Source organism: Miscanthus floridulus, chromosome 4 (assembly GCF_019320115.1).
Source record: "Miscanthus floridulus cultivar M001 chromosome 4, ASM1932011v1, whole genome shotgun sequence".
Taxonomy (NCBI): Eukaryota; Viridiplantae; Streptophyta; class Magnoliopsida; order Poales; family Poaceae; genus Miscanthus; species Miscanthus floridulus.
The window spans coordinates 95,268,698-95,294,185 of NC_089583.1; the positions used below are offsets into that span (position 1 = coordinate 95,268,698).

At 48.9% G+C, this 25,488-nt stretch overlaps 1 protein-coding gene and 1 pseudogene across 3 annotated transcripts; one reads left to right on the plus strand and one right to left on the minus strand.

Moving 5' to 3' along the window:
- Positions 1–307: 307 nt before the first annotated feature.
- Positions 308–19,794, plus strand: LOC136550063 (pantothenate kinase 2-like). Of its 3 annotated transcripts, none has more exons than XM_066541513.1 (23): positions 309–848; positions 1,710–1,922; positions 2,094–2,149; positions 2,495–2,611; positions 2,786–2,905; positions 2,982–3,076; positions 3,156–3,249; positions 3,648–3,779; positions 8,864–8,976; positions 9,115–9,307; positions 9,672–9,883; positions 10,252–10,293; positions 10,366–10,414; positions 16,690–16,772; positions 16,841–16,957; positions 17,033–17,096; positions 17,428–17,574; positions 17,698–17,850; positions 18,231–18,314; positions 18,407–18,601; positions 18,703–18,774; positions 19,202–19,298; positions 19,372–19,794. In XM_066541513.1, exons 1-22 carry the CDS (start codon positions 581–583, stop codon positions 19,289–19,291), a joined length of 2,709 nt encoding a protein of 902 aa, XP_066397610.1. In that variant the 5' UTR covers positions 309–580; the 3' UTR covers positions 19,292–19,298; positions 19,372–19,794. The 3 variants fall into 3 exon arrangements, with proteins under 3 accessions (XP_066397613.1, XP_066397610.1, XP_066397611.1); XM_066541514.1 differs by having other exon boundaries at positions 19,388–19,794; XM_066541516.1 differs by lacking the exon at positions 3,648–3,779 and having other exon boundaries at positions 308–848.
- Positions 19,795–19,921: 127 nt separating this feature from the next.
- LOC136550064 (glucan endo-1,3-beta-glucosidase-like) lies at positions 19,922–21,841 on the minus strand (annotated as a pseudogene).
- Positions 21,842–25,488: the final 3,647 nt, after the last annotated feature.

Genomic DNA, 25,488 nt, shown 5'->3' on the forward strand with positions numbered 1-25,488 from the left:
ACGGCAATGTGAGGCAGGGTACGTTTTCGAATGTTCCTAGTGGAACCTGATAACATACCACGGTACTCCTTCCGTCCTATAAAAATATTATTATTTATTCATAAAAAATCATCTTAATTTTAATATAATATGTATAAAAATATTAAAATTTATGATATATAATTAATATTATTAGATAGACTGTTGAATAGGTTTTCATGATAAACTTTCTTTTTTTTCCGCAAAGGCATGAGTTCATAGCGACCATGGAGGAGGGAGTATATGGGCCTAAAGGGTTCCGAAGTCCAAAACATCAATCAGATTTTGACTTTTCCGCAACGTTTGCGTTTCACCGAGAGCCACAAGCCCGCAACCGCAAGCAACAAATCCGCGCCCGCTCAGCCGCTTTCCTCTCCACCCCCAGTGGGCGACGACTGGGGCCCATCGTCGATTCCCCGGTCTCCGTTTCCGTCTCGCGTGTTTGGTGCTTTCGATCTCCCCAAGGCGGCAGCCGGCAGCGCTGTACGCGCCGCGGGAAGATTTTGGTTGGTGGATTGTTGGTGGCGGCTCCACTCCGTCCCACTGCACTGGTCCAATCCAAATGGCGGCCAATAATAGTGACCCGATCCAGGATCAGCTGGGGGAAGGAGGGGCGGGCGTGAAGCACGAGGCGGGGGAGGAGGTGGGGGAGGAGACGTCTTCTTCCGCGGCGCAGGCGACCGCGACGACGATGCTGCCCCGGTCGAGCTCGCGGCCGCAGCTGGACCTCAGCGGCGCGGCGATCCACGGGACGCTGGAGGACCGCAACCCTACCATCCTGTTGCCCAACCAATCCGACGACATCTCCCACCTCGCCCTTGACATCGGCGGTACGTGCGTGCCCCGTGCGCGTCTCCCCGCCTCCGCTTCACTGTTGGACTCAACAGTGTTTATCGCTTGGTAGCTGTGTAAGCTTCTGTGTCGAGTTGGTTAATCAAAGTAGATGAGATGCGGGATACTTAGCAATTTAGCATGTGACTGTGGAAACCCAACTGTGGTCGAATTTTCAGAAGTTGGCACTTCCGCCTGCTAGTCCCACAGTGATCCAGGGACTAAAGTTCAGTCCTGTCACATCGGACGTTCGGATGCTAATTAGGGGGAATAAACATGAGCTAATTATTAAACTAATTACACAGATAGAGGCTAATTTGCGAGACGAATCTATCAAGCCTAATTAATCCATCATTAGCATATGTTTACTGTAGCACCACATTGTCAAATCATGTACTAATTAGACTTAATAAATTCGTCTCGCAAATTAGTCTCAATCTGTGCAATTAGTTTTGTAATTACTCTATGTTTAATACTCCAAATTAGTGTCCAAACATCCGATGTGATAGGGACTAAAGTTTAGTTCCTGAAACCAAACACCCGAACATTTCCAGATTGCTACTGCATCTCAGGACGACTGTGTGAACCATTTAAGAGTGTATCTGCGGATTCATAGTGGTGATAACATGCTACTTGCAACAGTAAGCCATCAAGGTGGGACTGTGCATACGCTTCCAACTCTTGTTGTTCCTCCTGAACTGTTAGGATGTGCTTGATGGATTAAAATGCGCCAGTTTTCTATAACTGGTTCAGAGTTTTATTTTTCATTGTCAACCTGCAATTGCCAACAATAATTTCTTCACTGTAGAAGGGTCGGACATTTTGTACTCTGAAGTTTGAAATGTATGTTTTCCCTCTAGGTTCTCTTATAAAACTGGTATACTTCTCGCGACATGCTGAGCTCTCCACTGAAGATAAGCGCAAGATATCCACAAAGAGAAGACTTGGGATGTTTAATGGTGGCAGGAGAAGCTACCCGATTCTTGGAGGGAGGCTCCACTTTGTCAAGTTCGAGACTGAGAAGCTAAATGAATGTTTGGATTTCATTTCTTCCAAACAACTACATCGTGGTGGTATGCAAACACTGGTGTTAGTTATAAACAATTGGAATGTTGTATCATCTTCCTAGTTATTTCCATCACCTTGTTGACATAGTTTCCTGTGGTTCTTCGATTGCTTCTGTTACCTTTGAATCATGGTTCACCTGTATTTTGTTAGCATTGAATAGCAGTTATATGCTGCAGGAATTGATTCACCTTCGTGGCGCTCAGGAGCTCAGCCTGATGACATTGTAATTAAGGTAAAAACTAAAGAGACAACATGATTGATATGTCTGAAGACTCTATATAAGTATAAGTAAATGTTTGGATTCAGGGCACCTCAATCGTCCTTGAATAAGAAAAAAGAACAACAAAGAGAAAAAGGGGAAAGGCCTAGAGATCCTCTCATCCATTGAAAGGAAAAGAGAAAGATGCTGAATTAATAGTCTTTACAGAAGTCATTTTTTGTGATGAGTATCTGTTTATTGCTGCATTAATAATTCTTCCATTACATACTTTATTTTTGTAAGCACAGATTAGTTCTCTTTATTTGGATTTATGGCCTTAGGATTATTTTGTTTCTGAGTGTAATATTTTGTGGAAAGGCAACAGGTGGTGGCGCATACAAGTATGCAGATGTCTTCAAGGAAAGATTGGGAGTCAGCCTTGAAAAGGAAGATGAAATGGACTGTCTTGTGGCTGGAGCAAACTTTTTGCTTAAGGTTCCAATTTATTCAGTCCATATTCTACTGTGCATCTATCTTGTATGTGATGTTTATAGTGGATTGTTGGAGATGTATTAAACTAGTAATGTTAGTAATAAGTGTGTTAACATTCATGAATCTAAATTACAAACTACCGGCAAGTAAATAACACTCTTTTTCTGCACTTGTCAGGCTATACGTCATGAAGCTTTTACACACATGGATGGCCAGAAGCAATATGTTCAGATTGATCGGAATGACCTTTTTCCCTTCCTTCTTGTTAATGTTGGATCTGGTGTTAGTATAATCAAGGTAACTTTGTGGTTAGATTTCTAGTTTGTTGTTCTTTTGAGTGTCACCGGATCTTGTTGACCATTCTTTTTCAAAGGTTGACGGGCATGGGCAATTTCAGCGAGTAAGTGGGACAAATGTTGGTGGTGGTACTTACTGGGGATTGGGGAGGCTAATGACAAAGTGCAAGAGGTGCTATTTTTCTGCCCATGGACACCAGATATTTCTGTATGCAATTTGATTTCTCCTAAACTCAGTAATTTTGTTTCAGTTTTGATGAGTTGCTAGAGTTGAGCCAGCGTGGAGACAACAGCACCATGGACATGCTTGTAGGAGACATATATGGTGGTCTGGACTACTCCAAGGTTACTATTAGCATAAAATGTGTAAATAATTGTAAAACATGTTGATATTCCCCATAAGTTATTGTATGCACTACTTAAAGCTGCTAGTCTGATGCAAGCGGTAGAGTCTTACCGCCTGTGACCGGAAGGTCCTGGGTTCGAGTCGCGGTCTCCTCGCATTACACAGATGAGGGTAAGGTTTGCCACTGACACCCTTCCCCAGACCCCGCACAGAGCGGGAGTTCTCTGCACTGGGTACGCCCTTTTTTTTTACTTAAAGCTGCTAGTCTGACTCTGACCCGTTATTAGGATAACATTCAGTGTGCAGTGTGCAGTGTGCACTGTATGTTAGAAAAAAGTGTTATTAAACTTCTTGTCTTATGTGGGTATTAATTATGCATGCTTCTGCTATATGGCAGATTGGCCTTTCAGCATCTACAATTGCCTCTAGTTTTGGAAAGATAATTTCAGAAAACAAAGAGCTATCAGATTATAGACCTGAGGATATATCGCTCTCTCTGTTACGGATGATTTCATACAACATTGGCCAGGTATGTCAACCTTGTGAGGACATGATATGGTAAATAAATGGTGAATGACTAGTGAGATAAGTGTCCAAGACAAATGGTTTAGTACTCGCATCACACCTTTTCTCTAGATACACACACTTGACAATTTTTTAAAAAGATTTTTGAAAAATGTGAACAAGTAAATGAAACAGTGAATGAAGCTTATCTAAACGTGGAGCTTTTTTGTGTGCTTAATTTATCCAGGGATCTAGCCTAGCTTTGAGTGGTTGTGTTCTTTTCTGAAGAAAAGACAATAAAATAAGTGATATTTCAACATTTTTTATGCTATATATTGACTTTTCTCATAATCTGAAAGTGATAGAGTTGAAAATTAATGAAACCAAGAGCGAGCAATTCCAAAGATGATACTAGACGACAGTGCTAAACAGTGTATTGAAATTGGTTCTTTGGTGGGTGAAGGTCTAATATAACTTTTAATGGTGCTCATAGCAATAAGTAAACTCACATATTTTTTATGCTTGATGTTGCATGCTAAGTTGCTAAAATACAAATTGTAGTGTTTGGTCATTTCATTCATTTACCATGCCCTGGATTTTGATTTTTTTTTAAAGTAAAGGCAGGAGCTCTGCCGCTCAATTAAGAAGGAAATAGAGTTTTATGTACAGGCACCAATGGTGCCAAGAAACCTAGTCATAGGACCAACTCAAACACCGGCCATAGAGCTGACACACATAAGCCACCGCTCATGCGCTTGTTGATTTAGCCCGCACTACACATGGCCCTACGTCTCTGAACAATATCTTCCTTGGCCAGATAGGCGACTTGTTCCGATGTTTTGTGCTCGTTTTCGAAAATTCTCCTATTCCTTTCCTTCCACAGGTTCCACACAACATAAATGAGCACTCCATTAAATGTTCGGCGTTCTTGCTTTGGCACCTTGCTCACCACCTCCTCCCACCAGGTGGCCAGGCACTGGGGATCTTGTTGGGGCAGTTGCACATCAAAGTTTTCCCAAGATAACACCTGGCTCCAGACGGCTTTAGCGAAGGGGCATAGCAAAGATAGATGCAGTCCTGTTTCCAAAGGTCCATTGCACAAGACGCAATGCTCATGATGTGGCCACCCTCTCTTTTGCAAGTTATCCGCCGCGAGGATTTTGTCGTGCATTAGTAACCAGGCATGTATCTTGCATTTATTTTCCGCCCTTTCTTTCCAAATGAGATCAGCTTGGAACTTGCAGTGTGAACCTTGGAACTGTATGTTATATGCCGAACGTGTGGAGTAGTTTCCATCAGCCGTCCATCTCCACACTACGGAGTCCTGCACATCGGGCGTGAGCTGCACTTCCTGAATCCTGAACCAGAGGGCGACGAATTCTTGTATCTGAACGGATGTTGTGATTCGCGTCCTGAGGGAGCGGATCCAATTTCCATTTTGTAGTTCCTGGCAAACCGTCCTGTTCTTTCGGCCCACTAGTTGGAAAAGATGGGGCGCTAGGTATCTTGGAGCTTCACCGTCTAGTCAATTGTGATGCCAAAAACATGCCTTGTTACCATTCCCAATTGTTATCGTTGTTGAGGCGTTGAAGAGCAAACGGTCTAGGTCATTGCACGGTAGTGTCGTCCCTACCCAAGGTTTTGAGTCATGAACCCACTCCTGCCACAACCAACGTAGGCGCAAGGCTCTTCCAAAATTTTCCAAGTTTGGCACCCCCAACCCTTCCAAATCTTTTGGCATGCAGACTGTCGGCCAATTTACCAAGCAATGCCCTCCGTTGGCGTTCACATCACCTTTCCACAAGAATGATCTTCTGATTTTGTCAATTTGCTTTCTTGCCCATACCGCCAGAGGGAACACGGTGAGGTGATAGGTAGGCATCGAGGATAGCACTGAGGTGACCAAAGTAAGTCTGCTCGCTCTGTTGAGCATTCTACCTTTCCAACCAGGTAGCCTCTGCCCTATGTGTTCAATGAGCGGTTGCACATGGACCTTCTGCAGGGATCTCGTATGTAGCTGCAGTCCCAAGTAGCGGCACGGGAATGATTCTCTTGCCCCTGCAAAGGAGGCTAACACATGGTCTAGATCGATGTCTTGGCATCTGATCGGGTGGACGGAACTCTCTTGCAGATTTATATGTAAGCCTGAGACCCTACCAAATTCTTGGAGGATCGTCGTGATGGAGTCCATGTCGTCCTTGATCGGGTTAATGAAGATAGCCGCATCGTCAGCATGCATGGAGGTCCTCCACCTGGCCGTAGATAGAGGAAGAGCAGAGAGGACGCCTTGCTGTGTTGCCATGTCTAGCAGGCGTTGAAGCGGGTCCATAGCGAGAATGAACAACATGGGCGATAGAAGGTCGCCCTGTCGAACCCCTCTGTTGTGATTGAAAGCTGGGCCTTGCTGTCCATTTAGCAGCACTCTCGACGACATCGTGCGGAAAAGGATCAATACCCACTCCGGCCAGCGTGGTCCGAACCCTAAGGCCTGCAATACCTCCAGAAGGTAGCTCTAGCTGACCGTATCGAAGGCCTTGTGTATGTCAAGTTTCAGGAACAGCGTGGGCAGCTTCATCTTTTGCATTGCCCGTACTGTGTTTTGAACATCTAGGAAGTTGTCGTGGATGCTCCTCCTTTTGATGAATGCGCTTTGGCATTTCAAAACTAAGGAGTCCAGCAGCAGCGCCAACCTGTTTGCAAGTAACTTGGCAAAAATCTTCGCTATGCTATGAATGAGACTCATTGGGTGAAAATCTGTAACTCGCAAGGCGTCCCTTTTCTTTGGGAGTAGGATGATGTTTGCCGTATTTAGGAGCTCAAAGCCTTGGGAGTTTAGCATGTACAGGCTGTTCACCACAACAGTAACATCGTCTTTGATGATGTCCCAGCAGGCTTTGAAGAAGGCACCCGTGAGACCATCTGGGCCCGGCGCCTTGTCGGGTGGCATCGACTTTATTGTCGCTTTGATCTCTTCTTGCGTGAACGGGGCCTCGAGAGCCGATAAATCCCTTGGGACATAACCGAGTGCCGACCAGCTGAACGTCACTGACCTCGGTGTATGTGAGCCTAGGTGTGCTGAAAAGTAATCCGCGATGATTTTTTCTTTGTCATTGTGTGTAGTCGCCACCCTCCCATCTGTGTGCAGACAATGGATATAATTCTTCCTCAATCTTGTGCTGGCCCGAATGTGGAAGAATTTTGTATTTACATCTCCGCTGTGGATGTATGTGAGCCTAGCCCGCTGTTTAATCCTTGACTTTTCAATGGCAGCTAAGCCGGTGCTTCTGATTTTTAGACACCGGCGCAGGTCGAGTTCCTGCTGTGTGAGTGTCCTAAATTCCTGCGCTGCCTCAAGCTGTAGCAGCACCTCTTTGACGATGGCCAGCTGCAACCGTGTGTCCCCAACCTTCTCCCTGTGCCACCGCTTAAGGCCTTTGGCCACTCGTGCTAATTTTGTGTGCAACCGTTTGATGGGTAAAGAAGAGTGCACAGGTTTACTCCAGACTTGTTCCACCAAGTCCCTAAAACCATCCATCTTGACCCAAAAATTTTCGAAGCGGAAGGTCCGGTTGTGGCAGTGCTCAAGTTCTCTCTGCAGGAGTAGCGGGGTGTGATCGGACATGAGAGAAGGCAAAGAGTGGAGAAAGCATGTCGGGAAGGTTAATTCCCAATCAGGGGTGCAAAATAATATGTCGATTCTTGTTAATGTCGGATTGTCTTGCTCGTTGGTCCAAGTGAAATGACGTCCGTTGAGGCCTGTCTCTTTTAGGTTCAGGTCGTCGATGACCGCTTTGAAGGAGGCCATGAGGCGACGGTTTAGATTGGAGTTGTTTTTGTCTTCTGCCTGGTAGATGAGATTAAAATCTCCTAGGATGAGCCATCTCCCATGGGCCGGGCAAGGAATAGCTGCAAGCTCCTGTAGAAATTGTAATTTCTCGGTGTCTCCATCTGCCCTCATGGTGACTGTTGCATTCACTGCATGTGTAGATAAATGTTGGTCGGAGAGCTGGAAGTAATCCTCATTGACCGCAATAAGAATGCCGCCTCATGTCTGAGTGGCTGGTAGTACCACAAAAGTGTTGGCGAACTTAGCCCCAACAGTACGTCTGACAACACCTTGATCCAAATTTTGCATCTTCGTCTCCTGCAAACACACGATGGTGGAGGCTGTCTCTAACTAGCAAGCTCACTGTATCTTGCCTCACCACATCATTGAGGCCTCTCACGTTCCAGCACAGGATGTTGCAATTACGTTGTGTCATTGAAAACAAGATTTACCCCAAATAACAGCCTGTGCAGAAACTGCAAGGGAAGAACAGACACATTGAAGCGAGTAAACTGGCTGCAGCCGATCACAGTAGTATTTCCAAACCGAAGCTTACAACAGGTAGCTAGCAGCGCTGATGGCAGTAACTTTGTTGCAGACATAGTAGAATAACAACTGAAGATGACATGGTGACCCTGAAGGAGTGGAGAGCGCTTTGGTGATTTTTGGCCCCTGGCCGTCACCACTGCATCCTTCACAGCCGATACATAACTGGAGACGACGACACACCTACTGAACTGAAGATACAAATGGTTGGAGCTTGACATGAGTTACATAATGTAGCCCTTGCACCGAACTATGAAGCCTAAGCCTGGGAGCAGCCTGCCCCAGAGTCGTCGCCGAGGCCACAAAGGACAGTCAATGCCTGGATCACCGTCCCTGAAAGTGGACCGCCGAACAGCTTGAAGTAGCCCAGCAGCGCGTCGTCCAGCGAACGGTCCTCCTCCATGAAGCCAAGTTTTTTCATCAGAACTTGGCGCGTCTTCGCTTTATGATTGGCGCATAATTCCTTATCGGAAGAAGTACATTTGATTTTAAACTTCCAAAGTGCCATTGTTGTTGTTTTATCACTGAACACTCAGTCATCTGTATCAATTCACACTGATACAGGCACGTTTCACCTTTTCTGAAATATACCTAAGCTCTCTATTTTTTTTCTAGAAAATACACAGGAGAGCTGTGTTTCTTTGCACTAAGAAGAAAAAGTTATCTAATTTATTGTGGTCTATTTTTCAACTCAATTGAAGCTGTGGGTCCTGTTTCTTCGGGTTTTTTTTTTGTAGATTTCCTATCTAAATGCACTTCGGTATGGACTCAAGAGGATATTTTTTGGTGGATTCTTCATCCGTGGCCATGCCTACACCATGGATACAATTTCTTTTGCAGTGCATTTCTGGTATGCCCCCCCCCCTCCCCTCTTTATGGTTTGTTACGTTATTTATATTAATTTTTGAAAAAAAAACGTTCTCCCATTTTCTTGCTTGGGACTAAAAGGCTTTGTTGTTGTTGTTGCTGTTGTTGTGTGTTGGTAAAGGTCAAAAGGAGAGGCACAAGCTATGTTTCTGCGCCATGAGGGCTTTCTAGGAGCTCTTGGTGCATTTATGAGTTATGAGAAGCATGGTCTCGATGACTTAAGGGTACATCATTTGGTTGAACGCTTCCCAATGGGTGCTCCATATGTTGGTGGAAAGATTCACGGGCCACCTCTTGGAGATCTCAATGAGAAGGCAAGGGCATCTTCTCCTGATTATGGTTAACTTTATGGCTATGATGGTTTGGTTATTTTTCTGAGTATGGCATCCTCTCTTAACACAAATCTGATGCTCGATAAAGTTACACCTTTGAAAACTCGAAATGGATGTCACTCAGTCAAACTACATGACAGGCATGCACAAGAACCAAAAGGGGCGACCAAAATTTCTATGTCTATTGAAAAAATGAAAAGGCCCCTGGAATTAGTCGATATCTTTTTGCTACTATTTTATGCTGGAATGAGATAACATTTCCTTCTTATTCAACATCGTTTATTAAATCTAGTTCACTTTTGATCGCCAATATTATTTAAAAATGTTTCCATTTTGAACTGTACAGATATCATGGATGGAGAAGTTTGTGCAGAAGGGTACTCAGATTACTGCCCCTGTACCTATGGGAGTTCCAGCTACAACAGGTATGGGAGGCTTTGAAAGGCCGACTTCTAAGGGCGACATTTTGCGGTCAGATGCAAGTGCAGCACTAAATGTCGGTGTTCTCCATCTTGTACCCACATTGGATGTGTTTCCATTGTTAGAGGATCCAAAGACGTAAGACAAATGTTTAACTCATGTGTCTACTCTCTAGTATGTGTGTGGAAGTTGGTGAAATTTCATATTATTGAAAATGAACTCTTCCTAGATAATTTAGTTCTATTTGTCAACCCAGAAAAGGACCAACTAAATACTAACTGTTGCAGTAAAATCAGTACAGAAAATGGAGCTCAACTTCCATTTCCTAAAAGGCTCTAGAAATTAGTGGTAAACAGTTTTTTCACATCAAATTACCAGTTTGTTAAGCTTTTCCTTGTAGCTATGATACCAAAAGTAATAAACAAGTTTCTGAATCTTTTTTCTCGAATGCAGAGTTTCAGCATATATGCAACCTTCTAAATCGTGATAACTGATCTGTTTTGTAGGTATGAACCAAACACAATTGATCTTGACCAGGATGAGTTCAAGTATTCTTCTATTTCTCTTACCTATAGATATATAATAGAGTCCTTTGATGATATCTGAGATCATCGTGCTAGGTACTGGTTCAAGATTTTGTCAGATCATTTGCCGGACCTCGTGGACAAGGTATGATGTTGCTCTTGCAAAGACATCTGCATAGTTCCTCTTTTCTTTACTCATGACATGATGTTAAAAAAAGGTTTCCAAATGTCGTTCTCACTCACAAACTACAATCATCAAGCCATCCGAGACTGTGTTTCCAGTACTCGCTGATAGAGAGTTAAGCCAACAGGCTTTGGATAATTGATAGATAGATTGCAGAGTGTTTACATATATAGGGATTACAGGAGGGTGGCCCAAGGGGCCAGCCGAGTGTGAAGGGGCCTGTCCAGCCAAGCAGGCGGCACAGGAAGCTAGGGGATTACATAAAGGAGTAATTAATTCTAACACCCCCCCCCCACAGTCGGAACGTCGATGGAACGAACATTCAGACTGGAGCGAAATTCTGTGAAGACAGAGGAGGGGAGCCCCTTGGTGAAGACATCTGCGTACTGCGACGTTGTAGGAACGTGGAGGACGCGGACAGCTCCAAGGGCGACCCGTTCACGGACAAAGTGAAGGTCGATTTCCACGTGCTTGGTGCGTTGATGCTGAACGGGGTTGGTGGAGAGGTAGACGGCGTTGACATTGTCGCAGTAGACGAGGGAGGCAGTCTTCAGGGGGTGGTGCAGCTCCTGGAGAAGTTGCTGCAGCCATGAGACTTCGGCGACACCGTTGGCAATAGCACGATACTCTGCTTCGGCACTCGACCGAGAGACAGTGGGTTGCCTTTTGGACGACCAGGAGATGAGGCTGCCACCGAGGAAGACAGCGTAACCAGAGGTGGAGCGGCGAGTGTCCGGGCAGCCGGCCCAGTCAGCATCAGTGTAGACGACAAGCTGAGTTCGAGCAGACCGGGGGATGATCAGGCCATAGCTGATGGTGCCCTGAAGGTAGCGAAGGATCCGCTTGGCAGCAGCCAGGTGAGTCTCGCGAGGATCATGCATGTGAAGGCAGATTTGCTAGACGGCATATGCAATGTCAGGGCGAGTGAACGTCAAGTACTGGAGGGCACCTGTAAGACTGCGGTAGGCAGTGGGATCATCCACAGGAGGGCCAGCATCTGCGGAGACCTTGGCACAAGTGTCAACGGGGGTAGAGCAGGGATTGCAGCCACTCATACCATGGCGTTCCAGAATGTCCAGGGTGTATTGCCGCTGTGAGAGGATGAGAGTGTCCCTGTGTCGCTGAACTGCCACGCCGAGGAAGTGATGCAAGGGACCAAGGTCTTTCATGGCAAACGCCTTCTTCAGGGCAGCAATCACACGGAGGAGGAGCTGCTGAGAGGAGGCAGTGAGGACGATGTTATCCACATACAGGAGCAGGTATACTGTCTCGGTGCCGCGTCGGTGTATGAATAGGGAGGTGTCTGACTTTGCTTCAGTGAAACCCAAACTGAGCAGATAAGTAGCAAATCTGCTGTACCACGCACGGGGCGCCTGCTTCAGCCCGTAGAGGGACTTGTTGAGCTTACAGACATGTTCTGGGAAAGCAGGGTCAGCGAACCCGGTGGGCTGAGAGTAGTAGACGGTTTCTGACAAAGTCCCATGGAGGAAAGCATTCTTCACGTCGAGTTGATGAATGGGCCAATCCCGAGAGTGTGCCAAGGTGAGAACGGTACGAACTGTGGCTGGTTTGACGACAGGGCTGAAAGTCTCGTCGTAATCAACACCGGGGCGCTGTGTAAATCCGCGAAGGACCCAACGAGCCTTGTATCTGTCCAAGGAGCCATCAACATGAAACTTGTGTTTGAAAATCCATTTTCCAGTGACCACATTTGCCTTGGCCGGACGAGGAACAAGGTCCCACGTGTGGTTGTCCAGGAGAGCAGCATGTTCTTCTTCCATGGCACGACGCCAGTGCGGATTGGCAAGAGCGTCGCGACAGGACCGCGGTACTGGTGACAGGGCCTCAGTATGTAAGGCGAGACGAGGCTGCCGATACCCGGACTTCCCGCGGGTCGCCATGCCATGAGAGTTGGCGACCGGAGGGATGGGGACAGCCGTTGTAGGAACCGGAGGGCCGTGCTTGACATAGCGCGGCGGGGAGGGAACAATGCTGGAGCGTCGAGGAGGGGCCTCCGCAGCGGGTGCAGCGGATGAGCCAGAAGCGGGGAGGCGCCTGGAGTACACGTGAGTGACGGGAGGCTTGCTGAAGTAGGGAGCCAGAGGCGCCAGGGGTGCCACGGGTTCGGGCACCAGACATGGTGCCTGAGGCGCTGCAGGCACCGGGGGCGCCTGGATAGGAGGAGCCGGGGGCACCTGGGTTGCCGCGGGGGCGCCTTGGGGTACTGAAGGCGCCCGGGGGACTGGCGTGCGTGATCCAGTCACCGGGGCGAGCAGCGGCGAGAGGACAGGGAAGCCTGGTGGAGGCGATCTGGATGCCGGGGCGCCCAGTCCAGCCAGCGGGGTGGCCGATGGCGATGTCTGGGAGCAGGCACGTGAAGTGGATGCTGGCACAGTGCCAGCAAGACCAGGGGTACCTGTAGGTAAAGGAAAAACTGGTAGGGGGTCATCGTTAGTTAGAAAATCAAGCTCCTGTGGAGGAGGTGAGGATCGGCGAAGGGAGAACGGAAAAGTTGTTTCATCGAAAACAACATGCCGGGAAACGATGACCCGGTTGGTGGCGAGATCGAGGCACCTGTAGCCCTTGTGATCAGGCGAGTAGCCGATGAACACACATAGAGCGGAGCGTGGAGCAAGTTTGTGGGGAGTTGTGGCGGTGAGATTGGGATAACAGGTGCACCCGAAAGCTCGTAGGTTATGGTACGAGGGGTGGGTGCCATAGAGCGCAAAGAAGGGAGTGCTCATGTGCAGCGTCTTGGTAGGGAGTCGATTCAGGAGGAGAGTAGCAGTGGCAAGGGCATCAACCCAGTAGGAAGGTGGCATGGAAGCCTGAAAGAGGAGGGTTCGGGTGACATTGTTAGTGGTGCGAATCATGCGCTCGGCTTTCCCATTTTGTTGAGATGTATAGGGACAGGACATACGAAGAGAAACGCCGTTGGCAAGAAAGAAAGCACGGGAGGCGGAGTTGTCAAACTCACGGCCATTGTCACACTGTACTGTTTTGATGGTGCAGCCGAACTGAGTCCTTACATGAGCAAAAAAATTGGAAATAGTAGGAAAAGTGTCAGACTTGAACCGAAGTGGAAAGGTCCAAAGGAAATGAGAGCAGTCATCGAGGATAACAAGGTAATATTTGAAACCGGATACACTGGTAATAGGTGATGTCCACAAATCACAATGCACCAAATCAAAATTCTGAGCTGCTCTAGAAGAGGAACTAGTAAAAGGTAAACGAGCATGGCGTCCAAGTTGACACGCATGGCAGAGGGAGTCGTCGTCAGGCTTGCTGTAGATGATGGAAGAGGACTGAGCAAGACTCTGAAGAGCAGCCTTGCCAGGGTGACCGAGACGGCGATGCCAGGTAGTCTGGGAGGGAGTAGTCACCAGTGCGCAGGGACCGGAGGAGGACGCAGGCAGCTGCAAGGTGTAGAGAGGTCCCTGGCTGTTACATCGAAGGAGGGTGTTCTTGGAATGCAGATCCTTCACAGAAACACCAAGAGGGTCAAATTCAACTGAAACAGAATTGTCAGTCGTGAACTTGCGAACGGAAAGCAGATTTTTAATAATATCAGGAGCTATAAGGACATTATTGAGGCGAAACGGGCCAGGAAGGATGGAGAAACCAGTGCCAACGACTGGGAGAGTGGCGCCGTTGCCAACAACAATGGAGGATGGAAAGAAAGAAGATGGCGAAGCTGTGACCATACTAGAGTTGGAGGCAATGTGAGAGGAAGCACCGGAGTCAATAACCCAGTCCGAGGAGCCCGATGGCGGAGTCAGGGAGACGGTGCTGAAGGCGTTGGCGAGGGACTCAGTAGTCCATGGCGACCAAGTAGGAGAGGGCGCCTGCTGGGGTACCTGGTAGTATGCCCCGGGGTTTGGCGGTGGAGTGAAGTAACCTGGGGGCACACCAGCCACTAGGGCTTGCTGCGGTGATGGAGGCGGGACGGTGCAAGGCGGTGGACCGCGAGGACCTCCAGGAGTGGACCCAGGCCACATATGGATGGACCCGGTCCATGGGTTGAACATGGAAGGCCACTGCTGACCGCCTGGGTGCTGCTGGCCGCCTGGGTGTTGCTGGCTGCTTGGTGAGCCGCCCTGTGCACCGCCTTGGCCGCGTCCGCCGCGGCGACGTCGACCGCGACCGTTCCCGTGGCCAGACAGCTGCCCCCCGGTAGTCTGATGAGGACGCGGAGGAGCAGAGGGCGGGGGAGTAGCGGGCTGCTTGCCGGACGATGAGGCGACGAGGGCTGATGGCGGTGCTGAAGGTGGCGCCATGTTGAGTTCAGCAAGGCGGAGATCAGCACGGACGTCAGTGAAGGAGGGGAATGGCCGCTGTCGAGTGATGAGCTGCGACATGAACTGGAATCGTTCATTGAGTCCGCGCAGGACGTTCAGCACCAGCGTGCGGTCGAGAACGGGCTCGCCAAGGTCGGCAAGCGCATCTGCCATACTCTTCATCTTGCGGCAGTATTCGTCGATGGAGAGGGCGCCCTGGCAGAGGGTGCGGAACTCGGCATCGAGGAGCATGGCGCGTGATTCGCGGTTGTTGAAGAACTGCTGTTCGAGGCCGAGCCATGCTGCCCGAGCAGTGAGGCCGTCGCGCTCGTGAACGACATCGAGGAGGTCGGGGGAGATGGTGTTGAAGATCCATGAGACGACGACGCAGTCCATGCGAGACCACGCCGCATCACAGGGGCGAGGAACGTCGCTGAGGACATGGTCCTTCAGGGCGTAGCGGCCGAGGACGAGAAGGACGTAGCCACGCCATTTGGAGTAGTTGGAGGACTGCGGATCAAGGACGATGGGGATCAAATTCTTGATGTTCTGCACGGCGGCGGCCTGGCTATGAAGGTGAGCGATGGCCGCGGCCTCAGAGGTGACGGAGCGCGTGTCGTCATCTTCGAAGGTGTCGTCGCGGAGGGACTCAGCGCGAAGCCGGTCGCGGAGGGCAGAGGCCTGTCGCTCCAGGGCGTCAGCCTGCGCGCGCTCCGTGTCGAGAGCAGCGGCGGTGGCGGCGCGGACGCGTTCCTGGGCGGCGGCGGCAGACTTGAGAAGGTCCGCCTCCTCTTGAAGGAGCTAACTGCGCTCGGCGTTGGAGGACTGCAGAGCAGCGGCCTCGTCTTCCAGTTTCTTGGCGGCGGCGATGGCTTCATCGCGAAGTTTGGCCGCTGCGGCGGCAGCCGAGGCGCCAGAGCTGGAGGAATCGCCGGCGGCCATGGGCGGCAGCAGACGGGGCGCGCGCTGCTGCCGTCAAGGGCGCGCGCGGAGGCCGTCGAAGGGGCGGGCGCAGCTGCCGTCAAGGGTGTGCGGGGGTCGTCGAGAGGCGCGCGCGCACGAAGAGGCGACGCGGGCGCGGCGGTCGAAGCGCCGAGCGCGGGTGCCAGGAAAAAAAAGCGGAAGCAGGGGAACGGGCACAGGACCAGATTAGTCGTCTGATACCATGATAGAGAGTTAAGCCAACAGGCTTTGGATAATTGATAGATAGATTGCAGAGTGTTTACATATATAGGGATTACAGGAGGGTGGCCCAAGGGGCCAGCCGAGTGTGAAGGGGCCTGTCCAGCCAAGCAGGCGGCACAGGAAGCTAGGGGATTACATAAAGGAGTAATTAATTCTAACACTCGCCAACTTAATCAGATGTATCTCCCTCAGTTTCCGAATCCGTCTATTGAATGGCATCTCTGGTACAGTCGGCATGAGGTGGTCTGTAACCCCAGAAGGCTAGAACCACACCTCACCTCATATGGAGCAGAAATTGTTTCACCCTTGATCTTATGTTATCCAAATACATTTTCTTAAAAAACTTGCTTCTTTATTGTTGGGTCCTTACAAGTAAGTATATCAGGCTGTGAACTTCCTACTAGTAGTTCACAACATTTGACACACACCACCTTTATCGGTTTCCACATAAGCAGGTATGCACCTGCCACAAATGTTTGCCAAAAGGAACAGAGACTCCCTTGTTAAGGGACTAGTTGCTGTTTCCATACCTCAGTGAGCTTAGCTCCTTGACTGTAATGAAGGCGATATTTCCACTTCACCATCACCACAATCAAGTTTACATCGAGATTGCATATTTTGGGCTGAGATAGTACACATATGGTTTTTCATTTTGTAGTAACAATTTGTGAATTGAGGATATTTACCTGAATATCCATTTCTTTTCTGTTTGGGAGTAAATGGAATCCTGAAACAGTATATTCTTGGCTAACTTGTGCATTCTATCATTTGTAGGCAGTTGCTAGTGAAGGTGGGACTGATGATGCCAAAAGGCGGGGAGATGCATTTGCGCATGCCTTTTCTGCTCATCTGGCAAGGTAAAAAATTGCTATTTCATGCCAATATTGCTCTCTTTCTCTTTGCTACCTAACTTGTGTCAGGTTAGATTGATGGAGGAGCCAGCTGCTTATGGAAAGTTTGGTTTGGTCAACCTGTTGGAGTTGAGGGAAGAATGTCTGAGAGAATTTCAGTTTGTTGATGCATATATTAGCATCAAGCAAAGGTTGGATTCCTATATGTGCGCATGCATGCACACATGCTCTCATTTGTGTAACTTTCTGGTATCTTCTGCTTGAAGGGAAAATGAAGCTTCACTGGCTGTTTTACAAGATCTTCTGATGGAACTTGATAGTATGAATGAGGTATATGACAGAGGGGCTTCTTTCTGCTTAATTCAGCACTTAACTGAAGTCATCTTAACATTTGCTTCTGTGATAGCCCAAGTTATCTACTTGTGATTATGCCAGTTTTCTATTAGCAACATGTGGATGAGGAAACATGAGAAATTTTGGTTCATGCCACGATCATAAGTCCACGTTTAACAAAATACCACTAAATGTGTTTCTGGCAAAAGCAAAACATTCCAATGTCACTGTTAGGGGTATTTTGTCATTGTTGTTATTTTTCTTTTCCCTCTGTAGCGAAGCTTCAACTCTAGATATTCATCTGAGTGTACATTTCATGGATATCCAGGAAGCTAGGCTGCTTGCTCTAATTGAAGGTGTCCTTGCTGCAAATATATTTGATTGGGGATCTCGAGCTTGTGTAGACCTTTATCACAAGGGAACTATAATAGAAATCTATCGCATGAGTCGCAAGAAGATGCAACGTCCTTGGCGGGCAAGTATTCCAAGTCTGAACTTTTTAAATGTTACAGTTGCATTGCGACCTCTGAGAGTTATAAAAAAAAAGAGTTGTGCTGTCACAAACTATATCATTAACTTTATGTACTTTTTCTTGCAGATTGATGACTTTGATATGTTCAAAAAGATAATGCTTACTGATAGAAAGGACCAACCATACAAAAGAGCACTGCTTTTTGTTGATAACTCAGGTGCTGATGTGGTCCTTGGAATGCTTCCTTTAGCTCGGGAGCTTTTACGCCATGGAACAGAGGTATAAATTGAAATGCTGAAAAGCTAAAGAGTTTGCCTTTTTTGTTAGGTTTGCTCCACACTGAATTTAATTAGAAAGAGCAGACAGAATGCTGGCTGCAGAGACTCAATCAAGGGAACACACGATATATTGCATGCTAATGTATAGATCACATTTATTTAACATCCTTGGTGAACGTTGTGATAATTTCTAAAAGATCTTATTTGTGACAACCCAGAACTGATAAAAAAAAATGGAGATGATTTTAGCTGTCTGGCTGACCTTGTGAAATAACTGTAGAACTGAAGCAAACCTTCAAGATTATCCCATTTGGTGATTACTTATGGTATATCCAATTGTCATAAATTTTCTATTGATAGATAGATGTTTAATGTGATCAGGTAGTTCTTGTTGCAAATTCGTTGCCAGCTTTGAATGATGTTACTGCTAATGAACTTCCAGAAATTATAGCTGAAGCCTCAAAGGTACAAAGTAAATACAATCCCTTGCCACTTAGCTGTATTATCTGTTGTCGTTAGCTCTAAGTTCATATAACTCAAATGATAATGTATCACAGCACTGTGGTATCCTTCGGAAAGCTGCAGAAGCTGGTGGGTTGATAGTTGATGCAATGGCTGGCATCCAAGATGATCTCAAGGATGAGCCAGTGTCAGTGCCACTAATGGTTGTTGAGAATGGATGTGGCAGTCCATGTATTGATTTCCGGCAGGTTAGCTCAGAGCTTGCTGCTGCTGCAAAGGATGCAGATTTGGTAAGGCTGCAGCATTTTTAGCTGTGCATTTTCTCATGCAAGAATCATTTGCAATGTTCTGTTATATTTATAATATTGGTTTGCTTTCCAATATGATGCAGTTAATTTTAGAGGGCATGGGGCGGTCACTGCATACAAACCTGAATGCCCGTTTTAAGTGTGATGCTCTAAAGGTACTTGTTTCTGCAAACCTTACTCATTGGTTGCTACACTGGCAACCTTGATAGTTCTGAGTGCAAGAAATTTCCTCATCTTAAAAAAAGGAACCATAGATTTTATATATAAGAAATTTGATGGTTAGATCAGTTTCAGATCATGACTACAATAATATTTTCAGTCAGGCATTGAACATCAAATATAATTGTAGTCATGACTCATAAGTCACACAGCACAAACAGCAGTATTTTTTTGTCTAGACACTCTGCACAGTCAACTCCGAATTCCAATGATTTTAATTGCCAATGTAGCTTCAGCTGAATCTGGAACTTCCTTACCTTTCTGTCAATTTGTTGGAGTCAAAGAGCAGAATCTTTGATAAGATGTCCCACCTAATCATGTATGCCATTTTTAAAAGTTTACAAGTCGAGCTTTTGTGCGCAGCTTGCTATGGTCAAGAATCAGCGATTGGCAGAAAAGCTCTTCAATGGAAATATATACGACTGCATCTGTAAATTTGAACCAGTTTCTTAACAATATGGTAATGCTCACAAATTTTGCCACGGCATTGCTTAAATCTGGTAGTTTTGACAAAGTGGGTATCTTTTCTTCAGTTTTATCTTCTTGCAGCAACTAGCAGAAGCAACTTGATTGGTGCAGCCGGCGAGACAAAGAAACAATCATACTGCATACGGCATTATGGTCCTTCCAATGCACGGGGTACAAGAAACGCCCTTACAATATGCAGCTAGTGTCTGGGATAATAGTGTTGTCTCAAACGATATAATAAAGGCTTTAAAGGCCATTTCCAGAAATATTGAATGGAGAGGTTTGAGCCAGCCAACTGGTGTGTGTGTGTCTGTGTACCCGAAAAGCGAGAACTTGTTAGCAGCCTAGCAGGGCCGAAGTAACATGCCCTGGAAAGATCTTATTCTTATGCCGTGCTCGAATCAATCCAAGATTTGTTCACCTGCCGGGACAATACCGTCACTCAAATGCTAAAATTCAGTTCTTAGTTCTTGCATGGATGTTTTCAATTCTGAGAAAGACTGTCACCAAAATCAGTTATTAGTTCTTGCATGGATGTTTTCAATTCTGAGAAAGACTGTCACCATGTATTTTACTCGGTAGTTAAATTGTACAGTAGAACAGATAACTCAAATCACTAGACGAGACGGTGCACAAGAGCAACAAGACAGGTAAAACATGAGACGAGAGATTTCTTCAGCATACACCAGTTGATTCACTAATCAACAAGCCGTTCATCCCTCAAGAAACTATCAGCTCTAGGTAAAGTTGATGTCGTACGCCTTGCCACCGTCCTCTCTGAAGATGCCAAAGTGGCGCTCGAACTCGGGGCCGGGCTTGCCGTCCTCGTCGTACAGGTCGAACAGGAACACCTCCACGGGCACGCCGGGCCGCTTGGGTGTGCCCACGCCGCGCACCGCCCTCTCCACGATCTTGGCGATGTACGCCGCGGCGTTCTGCGGGGTCGCGGCTGGGTGCCCCGCGGTCGGCCACCCGGTCTCGGTCACCGCGACCGGCACGCCGCCGAACCCCTCCTTCTCCAGCGCGGCCACCGCCGTCTACCGTGGCGTCGAACAGGTTGGTGTACACCCGCGCGCCGTCCTGCACGGGGGCCGCGCCCGCGCCGAAGAGCGCGCACGCGAGCTGCACGTTGGCCGGGTCGTTGACGTAGCTGATGAAAGGATAGGTGTTCACCATGAAGGGCGGCCGGTGTCGGCCAGGAACTGCAGCATGGGGCGGAGGACGGGGAGGGAGGCCGCGTCGAACGCGCCGGCGGAGGTCGGGTACGAGGCGGCGAGCACCGAGGAGGCGTGCGCGGAGGAGACCTTCACCCTGCCGCCGAGCCCCAGCGCGGCGAGCGCGGAGTGCAGGTTCCGCATGGCCGGCACGAGGTGCGGCGCGTAGAACTGGTTGTTGTACAGCACCTCGTTGCCGAAGGCGAGGTACCGGGCGCGCTCGGCGGGGGCGTGGGCCAGGACCGCGGACCGCAGCCACCACGCCGAGCCCTCGGGCCCCGACGCGGCGAGGAAGGTGAGGTTCTCGTTGGGCACGCCCACCATGAGGTCGATGCCCGCCGCGGCGAAGGCCGGGAGCACGGCCGGGTCGGGAAGGAAGAGCCGCGCCTTGGTGATCCCGTTCTGCTTGAGCAGCGACGCCGCGGCCGACGGCGGTGGGAGGTTGCTGCCGACGCGGCCGTGGCAGATGCCGATCTTGCCCGCGTCACCGGCCGCCGCCGCCGCTACCGACGCGACGGCGAGGAGGACGTGGCCAAGAAGACACAGCGCTGTTCGCGTGGCCATTGGCGAGGGAAGGAAGGAAGGGAAAGGGACTAGGAAGGGGATGCCACGCTTTGGTTGTCTTGTCGCCGTTAAATAGAATTTGGCTTTGCCAAGAATAGTAGGGTTCTGGTTGTTTGTAGTTGTGGCGGATCGAGGACGTTAAGGTTGAGTCGTGAGGAATAAATAGCGTGGGGTCACTGCTCGGTTCTGATGCAGCTATGCTTTAGACTATCTCCAATGGTCCATACTCAAACACAACACCCATTCTAGGTTTTGGGGTTACATACAACGAAAAGGTCATGCATCCAAATCTTATCTTCTCTAATAGCGAACCCAAAACTCACGAAACTGGAGCCGCACTCGGTTTTGCCCGCCGAGGTCCCTAGCGCCGCCGCTGCCGAAGCCTCCTCTGCCCCGCGCGACCGCCGGACCTCGAAGCCGCCGCCGCTGCCCTCCCTCTCCTTCTTTCCCTTTCCTCCTCCTCCTCCACTCTTCCTGCTTCCCTCTCCCTGCCCGCGCCGCCGCACGTGCACCTCAGGGGTCGGGGTCGGATTCCCGTCGGCTAGGGACCGCACGCCACCAGGGCCGCGCGGTTTGCCGGAGTGGAGCACGACTGGCACCTGTTCATTGGAGTCGAGCACGTCTGCTGCTGCCGCTCCAGTGCTTGCCGAAGTGGTGCGCAGATCTCGTCGGATGTGGGAGGGAGAGGGGAGGGGGGCTCGCCGGAGTCAGATGGGGGCTCACCTGAGTGGGGGAGGCCGGCCTCCAGCAGGATGCGCCGCCACACGTAGCATGCACAAGCGGAGAAGCGCCGACATGCCACCGGAGATGGGGGAGCAGCGACTGGAAGGGGATTGGGGAGCAGTGGCTGGAAGAAGAGGAGTAGCGGTCAGACCTGGGACCTCATGCGGCGGAGGGAACAGTGGAGCCTGCGGTTGCGCCAGTCATGGAGGCACTCGTGAAGCTACCTGCGCCGGATCCATGGAGGAGGTCGAAGCAGGCGCGCAGGCACCCGCGCCGCCGGGGGAGGCTCGAGCAGGGGCCGCCGCCGGTGCACCTCTGCACGCCACCCGGCCCGCCCGTCGTCTCCTCGCCTCTGCGCCCCGCGACCGTGCCCTCCGCGCCAGAGATTGGGTCGTGCGTTGGGAGGACGCTTATTTGCCTCCCCTCTCTCCTCCCACGCAAAATGGGTAGTCAGATTGCGTAGTCTGTTGGAGTGGGATTTTTTTACTGTGCACCACATATTTCGGGGTAAGGTGGCCTTATGCATAGACTGTTGGAGACAGTCTTATGGCTGTTCGATTGGCTGTTTGGCTCAGCTTGGTAGTGGCCGTTGACACAACCTGTTCGCTTGGTCGTAAACGATCGTAAATTTCTAGTCAGAACAGTATTTTTCTCTCACACCAATCCAACCAGCAGTAATAATTCACGATCGTATACGATCGTTTTCGACCCCAGCCGAACAGGCTGTATACCGTTGGCTTTTCAAATTATGCTTTTTGTTCTAGCGATAGCGACTAGCCTCTGTCCAGTCTCCAGTACATTTTTTCTGGAGCAGAAGCAAGGAACGGCCGAACGGTACTGGAGGCTTTTACCTTCCCTTTCGAGCCTGAGTATCCGACATACACGTCCACTGGCACGCGGGCTGAATTTTGAAATGGCCAGAAAGAACGTCCGCATTGATCAAGCCGTCGGTGTGACTGGAAACTCTCCGTGCGCTTCAGGATGCAATTATGCAATAGATCAGAATGCCCGCACCATGGACGGCTCTCTTTGGCGTGGCAGCATTCCTGCGCGGAAGAAAAAAAATAGGGAAATTAGCTGGCGGACATCCACAGTGGTGGTCGTTTGCTTGCGGACATCCAAAGTGGAGCTATATGCTAGAAGATACTCTGGTTTGTTGTAATTATGCCAGAGGACACCACGGGCCGGTTTCCACCGGTTGAGGAGAGAGAAAAATTCAGTTTGGACATCCGGTGCCCACGTTTGGGTCTGGTTGGACCAGCTAATAACCGACCCGAGCCTGGTCTGGTTAACCGGCTCGTCTCCATCTGTCTCAGTCTCCCCCGTCTCCACGACAAAGGAAGCGCGCGGCGGCGGCGGCGGCTGCGGGCGGGCGCGGCGTTGGCGGGCGGCTGTGGGCGGGCGCGGCGTTGGCGGGCGAGCGTCGTCGACAGGAAAGGGCAAGTAGAGGCCGGTGCAAGATGGCGACAGGCTTAGGCGCTTCATCCTCGACAGGTTCGCGTGGAGTGAGAGAGGCACAGCCACTGTGCCCTTTCTGCAGGATGGCGACTGTTATGGAGCGGACGTCGAGAACCCAAAACAACCCAGACAAGTAGTTCTATATTTGCAAGGAATCGGGACTGGGTGAGTTATTTTCATTTCATTTCTTTGTGGTCCATTTTGGCCTTTTGAAATTCCTGATCTAGGGTTCATCCCAATCTTGTGTTCTTCGGCGTGAACAAGGCAACAGCCAGTGCGGTTTCTTCATGTGGAAGCCACCGAGCGTAGGAGATGGCGTGGATGCTGCAGCAGTGATGTCAGGCTTGAAGGCTTTGGAGAAGTCTCTATTGAACCTGACCAATGTTGTTTCTGGTCAGAGGGCTGCTATGAGTAGAATAGCTAGAGAGCAGAGAGTGAATAGGTGGATGAATGTGGCCAGTGTATTTGTAGGAGTTCTGAGCTTTGTTGCCATGTGCTTTGTTGCCATGTGGATGAACAATGCATGAACTTTACTTTGCTTTGTAATGTTTGTGAATGTTGCCATGTGCTTTGTAGGAGTTCTGAGCTTTGTTGCCAAGTTTAATACATTTTAATCATTACCAACTTGAATACAACAAGCAACATTATCATTAAAAGGTAGGTGGCACAACAACCATACTAAGTTGACTAGAATACAATACCAAGTTCGGTGCAATACAATACCAAGTTCACTACAATACCCAGTTCACTACAATACGCAGTTCAATACAATACCAACTACAATACCCTCTAGCTGTTGCAGTTTGTTCTGGCAGTGTTCATATGCCACAGAAGCCACAAAAGCACAGAAAAAGCACATAATCTTTCTTCTCTTTCTGTGTTGCTTACAGTGCCTACAAGTCCTTCAGGGCCCTCTTGCTCCTAGTGCAAGCGCTTGGACTGCCTAGGTAGCTGTGAGGAAGCCTGACTCCTAGTCAGGGGCCTTGGGCTATGTGCCACTTGGTGTTTGGCCTGGGTCCTAGTGACTGGGGAGTTTGGAACCCTGCAAGATGAAACATGTGGTTAAGATGTAGTAAACTAACTGAAATAAAGGCAAGAGATGGATCACGTACTGTGTAGCTTGTTCAGGAGGTGTAGGCTCAGCAAGAGTTGCCTTCTTCTTCTTGGGTTGTTTCCCCTTGGAGGCCTTCCTCTTTCTCTTCTTCTTAGATGGGTTATCTGTGGTCTCTATAATCTCAACCACTTTTGGCTTATAAGTATTCCTCTTCTTTGGTGGTGCAGGTGGTGGTGCATCAAGTTCTAGGACAGTTTTATTGCAGGTTTTCTAGAGGTGGCCAAATCCACCACACCTTTTACACCTTCTCTTTCCCCTGCTGCTTGACCCATCTTCCTCAGCACCAACCAGCCTTCTTTTCCTTGGCCTTCCTGTTGCTCTATTGCATTTAGGAGGAAGGAGAGTGAAGCCAATGTCCACATTTTCCCATTCTTCTTTGCCTGGCATAGGAGCCACAACAGTTGCATAAGCTGCTTTGAACATTTCTATAGAGTAGTAAGGGTCCACAAAGTCCTCCAATTCTACTCTTCTTGTGCCAATGTAAGCTATGGCATGCACACAAGGTAAACCAGTTAACTGCCAACCTCTACAAGTGCATTCTTTCTTTTCCAGATCAACAATGAACCTCCATGGGACTAGGTCCTTATTCACTCCTACTTCTCCAACCATTGGGCCACTCCTGTGAATGGTGTACTTCAGATTTCTGCTTTTGTTGTGCAGTTCCTTCATGACATGAGGCAAAACCTTAAACCCAGACAACTTTGAGGCCAGCTGCCTCCTTGTGCAAAGCCTCTCCATGATCAATTGCCTTATCTTGTCCATGAGATCTAGAACAGGTAAGGACTTCTCTTCCCTGATCCAACTGTTGAAGGTCTCATCTATGTTGTTGGTGACAGTCACATTTGCTTGTTGTGCTGAACTTTGACCTTGCTCATAGCTGTTTGTGATTGTCCATCAGCCAGGTTGTTGCCTTTGGGCATGCCTTAAGCATCTCATTCTAGTGTCTATCATGGGTTGTTTGCCTATAACACCTTGATGCAGGCCACAAGTTCTTTTCAAACACTTCACCACTAAATCGCTTCTGGAAATTCTTCACAAGATGCCTCATGTATTCTCTGTGCTCTACACCATTTGTGAAGACTTTGGTAACTGCCTTATCTATTCTTTTG